Source organism: Rhagoletis pomonella, unplaced genomic scaffold (genome assembly GCF_013731165.1).
Source record: "Rhagoletis pomonella isolate Grant_MI unplaced genomic scaffold, Rhpom_1.0 Rhpom_scaffold_04835, whole genome shotgun sequence".
NCBI lineage: Eukaryota > Metazoa > Arthropoda > Insecta > Diptera > Tephritidae > Rhagoletis > Rhagoletis pomonella.
The window spans coordinates 1-14,195 of record NW_023463383.1 but is presented as its reverse complement, the minus strand read 5'-3'; the positions used below and the strand labels follow the sequence as shown (position 1 = coordinate 14,195).

At 40.8% G+C, this 14,195-nt stretch overlaps 2 protein-coding genes across 2 annotated transcripts; both read left to right on the top strand.

Moving 5' to 3' along the window:
* Window positions 1-1,629: 1,629 nt before the first annotated feature.
* Window positions 1,630-9,929, top strand: LOC118754879 (glucose dehydrogenase [FAD, quinone]-like). The gene is made up of 3 exons (XM_036489752.1): window positions 1,630-1,696; window positions 1,917-2,019; window positions 8,129-9,929. Exons 1-3 carry the CDS (start codon window positions 1,630-1,632, stop codon window positions 9,927-9,929), a joined length of 1,971 nt encoding a protein of 656 aa, XP_036345645.1.
* Window positions 9,930-11,354: 1,425 nt separating this feature from the next.
* Window positions 11,355-13,452, top strand: LOC118754880 (glucose dehydrogenase [FAD, quinone]-like). Its single transcript, XM_036489753.1, has one exon. It carries the CDS (start codon window positions 11,355-11,357, stop codon window positions 13,215-13,217), a length of 1,863 nt encoding a protein of 620 aa, XP_036345646.1. The 3' UTR covers window positions 13,218-13,452.
* The last annotated feature ends 743 nt before the right edge of the window (window positions 13,453-14,195 follow it).

Here is a 14,195-nt window from a genome sequence, read left to right as displayed (position 1 = left end):
ATGGCAACTATAATTAAATAATTTTCTTCTTACTTTTTACAGTGCAGATTAAGCAAGTTCCAACGTTATGTAAAAACCTTAAGGAAATCCTAAAGTATTTTGTTTGAATTGAAAATTCAGTACAAATTTTGAGAAATCAGGACATTAGCGTACTTACTGATTGAAAAAATGAATAAAATCAATACAAGAGTTGAAAAATCAGTACTGCACTTCCTACTCCCTACTAAAACTGGAAGGTTTATTTCGATTTGGTAGGTTGATAGGCTAGATTGGATTTTGGTAGGTTTCGCCACAAAAATAATTATTTGCGGACAATGAAAAAACTGTATCTCCAAACATTTTAGCAACCTTGAAAAGGGTTTGTTAATAAACCCACTGAAGTCCACCATTGTGCCATTTAGCAAAAGGGAAGTCAACTTGACTAGATCCACCTTGACAGGGACAGAAATTGAGTTCTCAGAAGAGGCGAAGTATCTAGGGATAACTCTGAACAAAAAGAACTCACATCTCTTGAATGTTACAAGCAAGGCTACAAATGCGCTTTACGCCTGTAAGGGACTTCCTGGTAAGACTTGGGGAATATCACCCAAACTAACGTATTGGTCTTTGCGATAGTAAAATCCTTTATTACATATGCGGCACTGGCCTGGTGGCCAAAAGCTAAGCAAATAACGCGGGTGCCACACTAAGCAACTGCACCAACTGGTCCGAGTCGCATAACAGAAGCTATGCGCACCTTGGTGTCATTTGTCTATTCTGATTGAAAAAGAGGCCTGATGGAGCGCCCTACGGCTGCCCAATACAATCAGCATGAAAAGTGGGGATATTGGGGTTATTTGGAGGTTCTCAAGTCATTCCTAGATGATCCCGTGTTATCCTTCGACAAACCCTACAAGGTCAGAATTCTTGAAAGAGACTGCTGTGAAGCGATTATAACTATGATTGACGAAGGGTCCCAAGTATGGTATACCGATAGATCGAAGATGAACGGCGGGAGTACTGTGACAGGCATACTTGGACCAAGATTCCAAGAAAGTCTGCCAATGGGTATATACCCAACGATATTCCAGGCGGAAGTCTTCGTTTGAAGGAACGAAAGGGCTAACTTGACATTGGAAAAATTAAAAATTTAAAAAACATTTTGGTAGGTTTTGGTTGGTTTTGGTAGGGAGAAAAATTTGTCCGTGGCAACAATGATTACAATATAGATTAACGTAATGTACATATTGAATTTCAAATCATTATAAAATAAAACAAAGGTAATTTCATAACCACTATTCTTGATCCCGCTTTGAAGAAAAAATTTTTGGAGTGAATGATTTCGGTAGCGGCTTTACTACTTATATATATAGTCAACAGTCCTACTTATCTTCTTAAAACGTGCACTGGGTATTGGAATTTAGACTATTCGCATCTTCCGTAATTATTACATCATTGCTCCATGTCTAAGGTTCATTTTTTAATGCTCTAATAAATAATTCGTGCTTAGGAATATTCTCAAAAGCTTTGTCGATTACTTACACATGCATATTTTACTTTTATTTCATACTATTTTATTATATTCTTTTCATAAGCCATTTTCGGTTTGTTTTTCTTCCCCATTTACTACTTACATACATATATACGCATATGACAACACAAGTAATTTGTCAGCAGTTAACTGTCCAAGCCGTTGATATTATCACCGACGATAGTGGTAAATTTCTAACAAGGAAATGGCTTTAGGGTTTAGCCGCAGTGTTGCCACAGACACAATTTTTTCCTACCAAAACTTCCTACCATAATTTTTTTTTTAAGTTTTTATATTTTTTTCAATGTCAAACTTATTAAAAATGTAGATAACTTAACATTTAGTAAAACTAAGCTAGTACAATAAATACAAATTAACTGCGCTAACAATTCGTTTTACTGTACAGACTTATGTGACCTAAGACCATCTATTGTGCTATTCAAAAATTTAAGCATTTTGGGCGGTGCCATATTCCAAATTTTAGATGTAGAAGACAATCGTTCTCCAAGGTGGGCAGGCCTAGAATTAACTCTGCGGTTGCCTCCACCAGCACAAAACCTAGAGCCCGTCTCTATAGAAAGCCCCATTTGTTTCAAATGATACCTTAGCTTGCAGTGTGCTGTCGAAGTAGCCACTAAGAGTCCTAAACTTAAGAAGCCTTTCGGAGTTCCTCCTGGGAGGAATTATGAATCTCTTTGTCTGTCCTATTATCTTTGCCTTCCGTCAGTGGGCAACAATCTGAGATTCTTCCCAGCTCCTAAGTAGTTCTGCAGCGTATCCTTTAGATGTACCGCAGAATGGCTCGGGACCATGCAAGCGCATTTCGACTCTACGCTCCTTTTGTTGCCTTCAAACCCTTCATGTCCCGGAACCGACCACAGCGTTACTCTATTGTGGGCTCCCAGCTCTTTCAAGAGTCCACAAGCCTTTATGCCGTTTTAAAATAGTCTAAGGCCTTTAACACTGCCTGACTATCCGACATAATATTTATTCTGGCCCCATTTGTCATTCTACGAAGACATTCGCGAACACAGACATCGATTTCAAAGACCTCCACCTGGAATATGGCTGGATGCCAGCCCATTGGCAGACTTTTCTGGAATCTTGGTCCAAGTACGTCATAAACTATACATATATAGATGTTCATGTTGTATATTGGCAATGATAGGGATATACGTTTGTACTTACGAATCAAAAGGCCAATTCTTGTTCTGCGTTATTGTTGAAGTGATAAAAATAACACTTTCACACCGCATTTATTTCGGTGTGAATTTTTGACTTTTCTCTTCACTGCACGGTAACGCAGAACGGGAATTGACCCCCAGTTACATTTTCATGTTTTGCGGTCGCCATTATACCAACGCGCCGGTGAAATATTTGTGTATTATTACTCATTGCCACGGAACCTACCAAAATCCAATCTAGCCTACCAACCTACCAAATGAAAAAAAAACTACCAGTTTTGGTATGTGTGGCAACACTGGTTGGCCGTAAGAATAATGGGAAGCATATTATCTTTATGATTGCAGAATATAAATATAAAATAATATTTAATAAAGAATGCTTGTCATACTTTTAAATCATGGGTATTCTTCTTTTAAAACAACAACGCAGCAGTCAAGGCCAGCACAATGTCTAATCAAAAGCACTTAACAGGCGATAACAGGTTAATTATTTCATGGTGTGCAATGGACAAGAGTTCTAGCATTTTTTTTTTCATAAAAAACACTTAGAACAAAAGACATAATTTACTTATACATATAAATATCTATATACTTACATGCATACATATGTATATGCTATACATTTTAAATCGTCAAGTCGTGCATACAAATTAAGCGAATAAACGGATACACCTCAGATATAAAACACGTCTATTTCATAGGAACAACAACACTGAATCGCAGGCAGTAGTAGCAGCAGCAAGAGCAACAGAGTAACAACGTTGATCTGAGTGCTGACCATGACATTGACACTCGTGAAATCAAAAGTGTAAAACAAAGCTCACGTTCATGTAAACGGGAGAGTTTATTGTGTGTATGTACCAGGGTTGTTGCGAATATTCGCATTCGCATTCGCAACCGCGGAGCTTCCGCATTAATTTTAACATTCGCATTCGCTTTCGCAATCGCGCAATAGTCAAAGTAGAGCTTCTGCGAATGCGAATTTTGTGCAAGTGCACTGATAAAAAGTATATCTGGCAAACAAAATGACAAATTATAGCCAATGCTTTTTCCTTTGGAGATGCTACGTTAAAACTGTCTCCCTACGTCCTCTTCTTTTGTAATTTAAAGTCAAAGAGTAAGATCCTTCAATACGTATTTCCAGCGGAAATGTTCAACGTCTAGCTATAAAGGGAGTCGAATTTTTGCGCGTTAAAAGATAACCTTTAATACAGGGACCGCAAATAACTGTTATGGGTGCAAACTTCTTTGAAATAAATAAATATGAGTGAGTGCTCAGAAATATGATGTAGGATATGATCGCCATTTAGAGATCTATTCATTCGTGCAATAATACTTACTTGTTGAGTTTTATTTTTCCTTCAATAAATAACACTTATGAAATGAGTTTTATTTTTCGTTCAGAAATAAAACTTACGCGGTCAGTTTTATTTTTCTGTTGTAAAATAAAACTCGTCTTGAAAGTTTTATTCGTCGTTCAAAAATAATTGTTATTTCGTAAGTTTTACTTAAAAATTACTGACCTTAGTTTTCAGGCCAAACGCGGTGGCACAAAGGTGTCGTTTTGGAACCTATTTACGGTCCCTGCTTTAATCAGGCAATAATTATGTGATTATCGAATATTATCAATCAATTCAAGACGAACTTAATATCTAATGACGAGTGGGACTTAACTGAGGAAAAAATGCCAGCCTAAAAATAAAATCAAACTAACTCGATTTACGTATATGGAATCTAAATATTTCATTCTTGAAATAAGAATTTCGTACTCAAATCAAATATGAATGCTTCTTTGTTATTAGTACGAGTATTTTATTTTAAGAAACATTATAAATGAAAAGTTTGATGTAGTTATCACAACCATTCAAACTTCGACTTAGAATGTTAGATGTATGTATATGAACAATATTTTCACAAAAGGACGCGTGAAAAAATAATTGATATATACTTGATGATCTTAATTCCAGTATTTTGTACTCAAAAGTATCATACTTAATATAGATTTGTGTTCTCTATTTTAGTACTTATTTTCAATCTTAGTCCGATTTTAAGTTCGGATATGCTAAGATCGAGTACGAAAAACTTGATTCCTTCTCTGAGTGTTGGCATGCAATATATTGTTAGTATAGTATGAAAAGGGCGTACGTAGCTCATATCGTTCCTGAAATACAAAAATCCGTAACTAACTAAAAGTCCGAAATTCACTTTTTGATTGATTATGATTCATTTCATCGAATCATAAGTCCACACATCATTTTATGCAATAAAAAATTTTAGTTAGATGTTGCTTTTTTGTATTTCAGCGACAATGTGCAATACGCCCTTTCCATACTATATTAACGATATGCTGAAAATTTGCGTTCATTTGCCTCAAAATATCAAAGCACATCGAGCTTATGGAATGGAACAACAAAACGGATTTGAATGCTTATGGTACCGACAGCGGTGAGTAATTAATTGTTAATGCCAGCAACTAGGAACAGTCGAGCTCAGATAATAAAAAAAAAAAAAACTAATTACGAGCTATTCATTACAGGTGATCCTTTTTAAGATGTCATCGTCCCCGATTCCAATAATTCAAATTATTATGAAAAATGGGGTGCCTTTTTAACAAAATAACAAGATATCAAACTAATTCGGCTGGCAGCCACGACTTTCAAAACAGAATTTTCTTAGAAATTTTCATTCCTAGAAAATAACAATTTATTTGCCCTATTCACCTATTTAGAACCTCGCTGTGCTTATACATTTTTTCAAACCAGTCACAGAAGAAAGGTTAAAAAAAAATTAATTACAAAAACTATAATAAAAAAAGCTGATGACGTTAGAGGTTCTCCTAATTGTGTAACAACCAAACGAATGAGAATGAGACTTCTTTGGAAAACAACGGCGTTTAAACAACGATCTTGGCATGATGCTAGGTTGTGAAGATGAAAGTCAGGAGGATACATCCGACATTTTCAGCACCGATTCAATTCTCAAAAAGTAATATAACTGAAAGTCCTCTCACCTGGTGCAGTGTCAATCGAAAAGAATTTACAATTTTGTCAAGTTTTAACCGCATCCGCGGATGTTAGCTTTTAAACATCCGCATCCGCATTCGCATCCGCGGATGTCCTAAAATTCCACATTCGCAACATCCCTAGTATGTACTACACATGTACGTGCATATGTTGTGAATTGTGAGTAGCTGATGTAGATATAAAATGAAACAGAAAATGTTTTAAGAGGTGAGAGCTTTCTTTACATTGCACAGTGGTGCCTTTTGACTAGAAGCCAAGACACGATGTAGAACATACTGACTCGATTCCTGTTCTTCTTTAAACCGATCACAATTAGTTGGTGTAAGTTGTTCAGTGATGACGCCGGTAAGAACCCTTCCTGCGAATTTGCTTATCTTCAAAGGCTCGTCAGTCCATTTATTGCTCAACCCCAACCATAAAAACCCGTTGGATCTATTGAACATTTCTTACGGCTATGGTAGTGACTCCGCAGGTAGAACCGCACTGCAGACACTGATCTGCGGGTACTTGGAATAGAGTCCTGAATCATTTCCTTTTATTATCGATGTTGATGCTAACACTATTATTTCCCGACGTTAGGACAGAATGGCGTTCTTTCCTAGTTGAAAGCTATTTGGAAATTGTTAAGCAGAAGTCTCTGAATGGCGTTATGTGGTCTATTCTGGCGTCTTAATTTGATGTCGTTTTGCTGTTCCGATATTGCGTTGATAGTTTTCTGATTGCTACTTTATATCCAGTGCTTTCCACGAGACTAGAGTTCCATTAGTTATTATGGGTTAAGTGGCACACCGTGGATGTCAAGTGACAATTTGCATTTCTCTCCTACTCCTCCGAAGCTCTGTATTTCTATTACTTTGAAATTGGATATGATGTTGCTATACAAAGAAATGAACAACGATTCTGGATTTAACTTGGTGAATGATCCAGTCGTGGATAGTGTAGTGCCTTGTGGTGAACGAGGGTCTAAGCACGATCCGAATTAGCGTGAAATTCTTCAACATCTCGCCAACTTGAGCCCACGTTTCGAAGAATGGGACCGACATATCGACCAAACACTGCTTCTTTGAGAGCTTACGTTATGACTTCAATGCCAAGATGGACAAAGCAGTCGAAAAACTCGGTCTCAATGGCGAGCGATCTGCTAATGCTTCGGGACCTAGAACATAGTAATCTGCATGCATATGTCAAGGTGTGAGTACAACCTGAGGATCGAACATTGACTTGAATCACTATTACTGTTACAGCGAAGATTCGCATGCGCCTCTTTGCATCAAAGAACACACATTTTACCACACAAGTTAAGCTCGGTGTCGCGACAAGAGGGTCTCAACAAAACCGGCGAACGACTGTCATTTCTGCTCACTACAAGAAAGGAACTATATCGGCGAGTAGAAAGATGAAATTTCTAGATCTTTGCATACCCCCGCTGAAGAGTTAGATTCCAGAAATAAATGCTGCGGTGAGAAAATGCCGAACCTCTAGGGCGAAAACCCGAAATGCGTTAATGAGTAGAGCTCGAAAAGCTACGAAGGCACTTGAAACAAATTGAGTCAAGTTTCTGTAAATATTGTAAGAGAATGACGAATAAGACGGGTATATGCAGTTAAAAGGTCCCTGTATTGGTGGCAGCATTGAATTGAACGGAGAGATGAAGTTCCCGAACCACCAATCGGGTGTGTCCTATCACCTATGAAATCGTTCAAGCGAGAATAGCACAGCTTACATACAAAAAACACCACAGAAGCACTCGACTTCCTAGCGAGGATAGTTAAGTATTTTTTTCTTACTGGCATTAGAAGATTTCGTAAGTTGCGTATCGACCTAATTTTCCTTCTGAAAGATTAGATAGGCCGTTTTTGTCACTCTTGTACCACTGTGCCCCCTTCGAAACAGCTGATCAGTTACAAAATTTAGAAATTAAAAGCTTTCATGTTTCACAATTAAAAAATCATTACAGAGCATGTTTTACGTCGTTCAATGAACCGTGTCTCGGCAGAGCGCTTTTAATCGTCGCTAAGACGAACGTGACAGTTCGTATTTACATATTTATCTAGCTGCAACTGTCACACATTATAGTCGATCTATTGTTTTCTCTCAGATATTCTAATCGACTTTGTAACATTAGAATCTTTATATGAATTCTCTGGCCGGTTGGGTGGCACAGAACTTCGCGAATCGGTGGCGGAATCGCACACGGCTTGTAGATCGGTTAAAGACGCGCGTGTGCTCGTAAATACTTGAATAGCAAATATCTCGAACTGAGCAAAGTCAGTGCAGCTCATATTAATTGCGCTTAATGAATTAAAAATAACTTGCAAATTGTAGCCTTAGATAAAAAGATTAACAAATTATAAAATATGCCGCGTCGTTTTTTGCTCCGTATTTTTGCTAATCACGTTCCTGTTCGCTAGCGGCTGCGGTGTATCGCATGCACAAAGGGGTAATATTATAATGGATTTTTTCGAGTTTTTGCGACGTGGCCAAAATGATTTGAATATCGAGCATGTGGATGATGGTGTGAGGTTACTAAAAGAGTATGATTTCATAGTGGTCGGCGCGGGCACTGCGGGTTGTGCGCTAGCGGCGAGGCTCTCGGAAAATTCTGCTTGGAAAGTGCTGCTAATCGAAGCAGGTGGCCCGGAAAATATGGCCATGGATATACCAATACTTGCCCATTTCCTACAACTCACCGAAATCAATTGGAATTACCGGACGCAGCCGTCGAGTAAATATTGCCTCGCCATGAATAATCATCGCTGCAATTGGCCCCGAGGCAAAGTCATGGGCGGGTCGTCGGTACTCAACTATATGATGTACACCCGCGGCAATCGACGCGACTACGATCGCTGGGCCGAGATGGGCAACGAGGGCTGGAGTTACAGCGACGTTTTGCCTTACTTCAAGAAGTTCGAAGGATCTACAATCCCCAACGCCGAAAGCGACTATGTAGGCCGTCATGGGCCGGTCAAAATTTCCCATGCTGATTGGCGTTCCGGCATCTCCGATGCTTTCATAAAGGCCGCACAGCAGGATGGATTGATGTACCGCGACTACAATGGTCGCATACAAACGGGCGTGTCATACCTGCAGTCCACCACATACAAAGGCATGCGTTGGAGCTCCAATCGCGCCTATCTCTATCCCATCAAAGGCAGGCGCCCTAATCTGTATGTGAAAAAGAATGCGCTGGTGACAAAAGTTTTAATTAATCCGACGACAAAGACCACATACGGCGTAGTGCTGAGCACTGGCGGTCAATCGTTTCAGGTGCGCGCACGCCGTGAAGTAATTCTGTCGGCGGGTGCTATCAATTCGCCGCAGCTGCTCATGATATCCGGCATTGGGCCCGCACAGCACTTGCGTGATATGGGAATCAAGCCAATCGCGGACTTGGCCGTCGGTTTCAATCTGCAGGACCACATTGCACCAGCCGTTTCATTTACCACCAACGTCAGCTCAATTAAAACCGCCGACTACTTCGAAACACGAAACATAATGCAGTATGTTGAAGGAAAAGGACTTTTCGGTCTGCCCGGCGCTGTGGAAACGATCGCCTTTTGGGATCTGAGCCACCCTGAACTGGAGGATGGTTGGCCAGATTTGGAAATGTTTCAATTAGGCGGCTCCTTCGAAGAGAATCCAGCAACGCTGCGCGCTTTCGGCCTACAGCCGGACACCTACAATACCATGTTCGCAAATGTCAAAACAGACGGTTTTATCCTATTTCCTATGATGCTACGGCCTAAGAGCCGCGGACGTATAATGCTCAAGAGCAGTGATCCCTTCAAGTACCCGCTTATGCATGCAAACTACTTCGCACATCCCGATGATTTGGATATCGCTGTGCGGGGTGTGCTCAAGTCCATCGACTTGGTGGAGCGACCTGCTTTTAAGGCGATCAACGCAAAAGTGTTGGAGCGCGTTATGCCCGGCTGCGCTAATCTGCCATACAAGTCCCGCGCTTACTGGGAGTGCTACGTACGCCATTTCACATTTACCATCTACCACTACTCAGGCACAACCAAGATGGGACCGCGCAGTGATCCAGCTGCTGTGGTGGATGCGCGGCTGAGGGTGTACGGAGTGAAGAACTTGCGTGTAGTGGATGCGAGCATTATGCCGGAGATAATTGCTGGACATCCAAATGGGCCGGTATTTATGATTGCCGAAAAGGCGGCGGACATGATCAAGCAGGATCATAACTACGTTTAGTGAGAAAAGTTGGAGTGAGGTTCCGTCTGTTGAAGGGGTCGTTATGAAGTGGGAAAATTCTTGTGATATATAAAGCTTAAAGAGTGTAGGTGAATCGAAAAGCGAAGTGGTAGTTTCAGCGGAATTGGTACATGGTAACTTCTCAGGGATTTTACGAAGGGTTCAATCAAGAACACCTATCATAAGTACAACACAAATCGACGGGTTTTTTCGACCTCTGGTTTTGCTGAGCGAATGTGAAATCGAATTCCAATAATACTCAATTGATTTCTTTGTTATGAATCATATTTTGCACATCAACTTCAAGTCTTTATGACATTGTCTCCTCATAAATTATTGGCGCGTTCGGAGTCGTCCAAGCGTCTGCTTGCAAAACTATGCACCCCACAAGTTCAACAACCAATTAAGTTTACCGATCAGTGCGCAACTAAACACCACTGCGGATGCATTGAGGCGCAAACGTGTCCACTGGCATGTTGTGGCGAAGCAGTAAGCTGAAAGCGAAATCAAGATAGAATAATGCTTGCCACGCGATGCACAAAAGCAACACGAGCTTAGAAGACCCAGCAAAACAGTGTTTCACTTTCGATAGACCAGCGACAATACACACCACAAGCACAATAAAACTATTAAGAAACGCACACATAAGCGTGGTGTACCTTGGAACGCAACGCCAAAGAGCGCGGCGACAAACGGAACAGCTGGCAAGTTCAACAGCGCAAGTTCGCAGCTGCGCAACTTCACTTGCTGTCTTCGTCATCGCCAGCGATGCCGTCTTAGCAGTCGGCGCGCTGACTTAAAGTGTTGGACAACCTGTTCGCCGCACTGAATTATTGGGTTGGCTTTTTGCCTTTTTTTGTTGGTAGTTATAAAGCAATCGAAGAAGAAGCTGACGAAGAATAGTCGAATAGTCGCCGCCACTTTATTTACTACAAATATTAAAAACACATACGCCCGCCGAACGGCGAACATTCGAAGTTACGTTTCCTCAGCGTTAAGACGCGCGGTTCCGAGAATACGGTCCACCGCACACGGCGCAGACAACGGGCACGCGGTTCTAACAAATAAGCAACAAGTACAGATACAGAGTGACTAGAACGCGGTAGCAGCGTTAAGAAGCTGAATACTGTTAAGAAATTAAATAAAAAAATAAACAAAAAGATTTTGCCAATCAAGAAAAACGAGTGCAAAGTGTTTAAAAGACATTGAAGTGCATGGAAATTGAGAAAAATAAACAATCAGCCAAGAACTGTGTAACTTTGAAACTTGTGTTGTGTTGCAAAGACTGTGCGTATTTCTGTAGAAAAACTCAGTAAAAGCGCAGCTGATTTATCGAGGGTCGCTTTGAAAACGCAAATAGTGAGATCAGTCGCGTTTTAACACGCGAAATTCTTAAAGTCAAGAAAAATTGAGTTAACTCAAAAAATGCTTTTCCTACTGCAGCCACGGCTCCTCTTGTTTATGCCGCTATGCATTTTTAGTGCACTCACTTGGGCGCAGGAGCGCAACGTTATCCTCGAGACATTCGACTTTCTGCGCCGCGGCCAAATTGACGCCGATCTGGAAAACTATGACAACAGTCTGCGAATGGAAAGTGAATATGACTTCATTGTCGTGGGCGCAGGTACGGCAGGATGCACGATCGCAGCGCGTCTCTCGGAAAATCCCAAATGGAAAGTGCTTCTACTCGAAGCCGGCGGCCCAGAGAGTCTCATAATGGATGTGCCGATTGTCGCACATTTTCTGCAGCTGGGCGAAATGAATTGGAAATATCGCACACAGCCCTCGGATCACGCTTGTTTGGCCATGAACAACAACCGCTGTAATTGGCCGCGAGGTAAGGTCATGGGCGGTTCATCGGTGCTCAATTATATGATGTATACTCGTGGTAATCGACGAGACTACGACCGTTGGGCAGAGTTGGGCAATATAGGGTGGAGCTGGCGTGATGTGTTGCCCTATTTTAAGAAGTATGAAGGCTCGAGTGTGCCTGATGCTGATGAGGATTTGGTGGGGCGTGATGGACCTGTGAAGATTTCGTATGTCAACTGGCATTCGAAGATAGCCGAAGCCTTCTTGGAAGCAGCTCAGCAGGACGGTTTGGAGCGGCGCGACTACAATGGACACATACAAAACGGCGTCAGCTTCTTGCACACCACCACACGTAATGCAACGCGTTGGAGCTCAAATCGCGCCTATCTGTATCCGCTTAAGGGCAAACGTCGCAACTTGCACGTGAAGAAATTCGCTTTGGTCACAAAAGTACTCATCGATCCGACAACGCGTGCCGCTTATGGCATAATTGTGCGCACCGACGGGCACGAACACAAAATTCTGGCGCGTCGTGAGGTGATTGTCAGCGCTGGTGCCATTAACACGCCACAACTACTCATGCTTTCCGGTGTTGGTCCAGCCCAACATTTGCGCGAAATGGGCATTAAAACGATTGTGGACTTGGCGGTTGGCTTCAATCTGCAGGATCACACAGCGCCTGCCGTCACCTTCACAACCAACGCGACATCGCTGCATTTCGAGGACTTTGCTGATCCAACGCTGGTGAATCAATTCAATCGACAAGAAGGTCCCTACGGCTCGCCAGGAGGCTGTGAAGCTATCGCATTCTGGGACTTGGATCATCCGCATTTAAAGGATGGCTGGCCAGATATCGAATTGTTCTTGGTGGGCGGCTCAATGTCCTCAAACCCAGCTATCTCACGTGGTTTTGGCCTCAAAAAACTCATCTACGACTCCATGTTCGCGGAAATTGAAGATAAAGCACTTAACGCTTTTATGATCTTCCCCATGATACTGCGACCCAAGAGCCGTGGACGCATCATGCTAAAGAGCACTGATCCACAGAAATATCCACTCATCTACTCCAACTACTACGCACATCCCTATGACGTGGATATTTCCGTACGTGGTGTACTAAAAGCAATCAGCCTGGCCAATTACCCAGGCTTCAAGAAAATCAATGCTAAGCTGTGGGATCGCAGAATACCTACGTGCAAGGGTCGTGAGTTCGGAACTCGCGAATACTGGGAGTGCCATGTGCGGCATTTTACCTTCACAATCTATCACTACTCGGGCACGGCGAAAATGGGGCCGGCAACAGATCCTGCGGCTGTGGTGGATCCGAGATTACGTGTATATGGCATAAGAAATCTGCGTGTAGCGGATGCAAGCATCATGCCAGAAATCATGTCGGGACATCCGAATGGACCGGTTTTCATGATTGCCGAGAAGGCGGCGGATATGATCAAAGAAGATAATGGTTTTAAGCAGTGACAAAGGCGAAAGGAGTATGAAGTGTAGAATGTATTTAAGTGCCAAGATTTCCAAATGTGGGCAACTAGGAATAATAAGAATGTGTGGAACAATTAGTCTAAGGTGAAAATATAATTTAATTAATTTAATTTAATTGTAAGTAAACAAACTATGGCCAAGTGAACTAATATAATGAGAAATAATTTAAGTGGAAAATAATTTATAATTTATAGCTAGTGTAATGTACAAGACAAGCCGCTTTCATAAAGAATTCTAAGTCTAAATATTTACATGCACATATGTACATATATACGTTTAGTAATATAACAGTGCACTGACAATAATTTTTAAGTTTCAATGTGTAAATAAAATCAATTTGTGTAAGCTGTGAATTTGTGTAAGCTGTGAATTTGTGTATATTTGACATTGGCCATTGAAGTGTGTTGCCTTCGGCTTCGGCTGTGGCTAGTTTTGATGTAGGTATTTACATGTGCCGTTTTATAACTAAGTTTTAGTTGAATTCGATTCAAAATGAGATTTCGGTCATTCACTTGCTTTGGCATCTTCCATATCTTTCATTCAATTTTGGCGTTTGGACAATTCAACACACATTTTTGCCATTTTCGCTTCATGGCTTTTCGCCAGCTTCATTCGGCTATTATGAAATTTCATAGTAAATTTATGCGTAATTTTAACGCAGCGAAGTATAAGCACATGTAGACGAGTTTTTTTCCAGGGTGTTCGGTTAAAATGATTATGGGCACTGATAATAACGAAAATCTTAAAAGGCAGTGTTAATTGACACAAAATTAATAGATATATGACTTTTCATTTCTGATCTTTTTTGTTTACCTTATTTTTTTCATTTCATTTAATTTCATGTTACGTTATTTCTCGTTTTCGAAAATTTCTCTTTATTTTTTAGTTCCTTAATTTTATAAATATTTTTTTCTTTTTAAACCTTTAATTTTAAAAGTCTTTAAAAACTTTGTTTTTTTT

Excerpts from the sequence above, each read along its gene's own strand:
- LOC118754879 (XM_036489752.1), top strand. The coding sequence starts at position 1,630 with ATGACAACACAAGTAATTTGTCAGCAGTTAACTGTCCAAGCCGTTGAT. Across the intron at positions 1,697-1,916 it reads TATTATCACCGACGATAGTG|ACTTATGTGACCTAAGACCA; the intron begins GTAAATTTCTAA and ends TTTACTGTACAG. Across the intron at positions 2,020-8,128 it reads GAAGACAATCGTTCTCCAAG|CGGCTGCGGTGTATCGCATG; the intron begins GTGGGCAGGCCT and ends CCTGTTCGCTAG.
- LOC118754880 (XM_036489753.1), top strand. The coding sequence starts at position 11,355 with ATGCTTTTCCTACTGCAGCCACGGCTCCTCTTGTTTATGCCGCTATGC.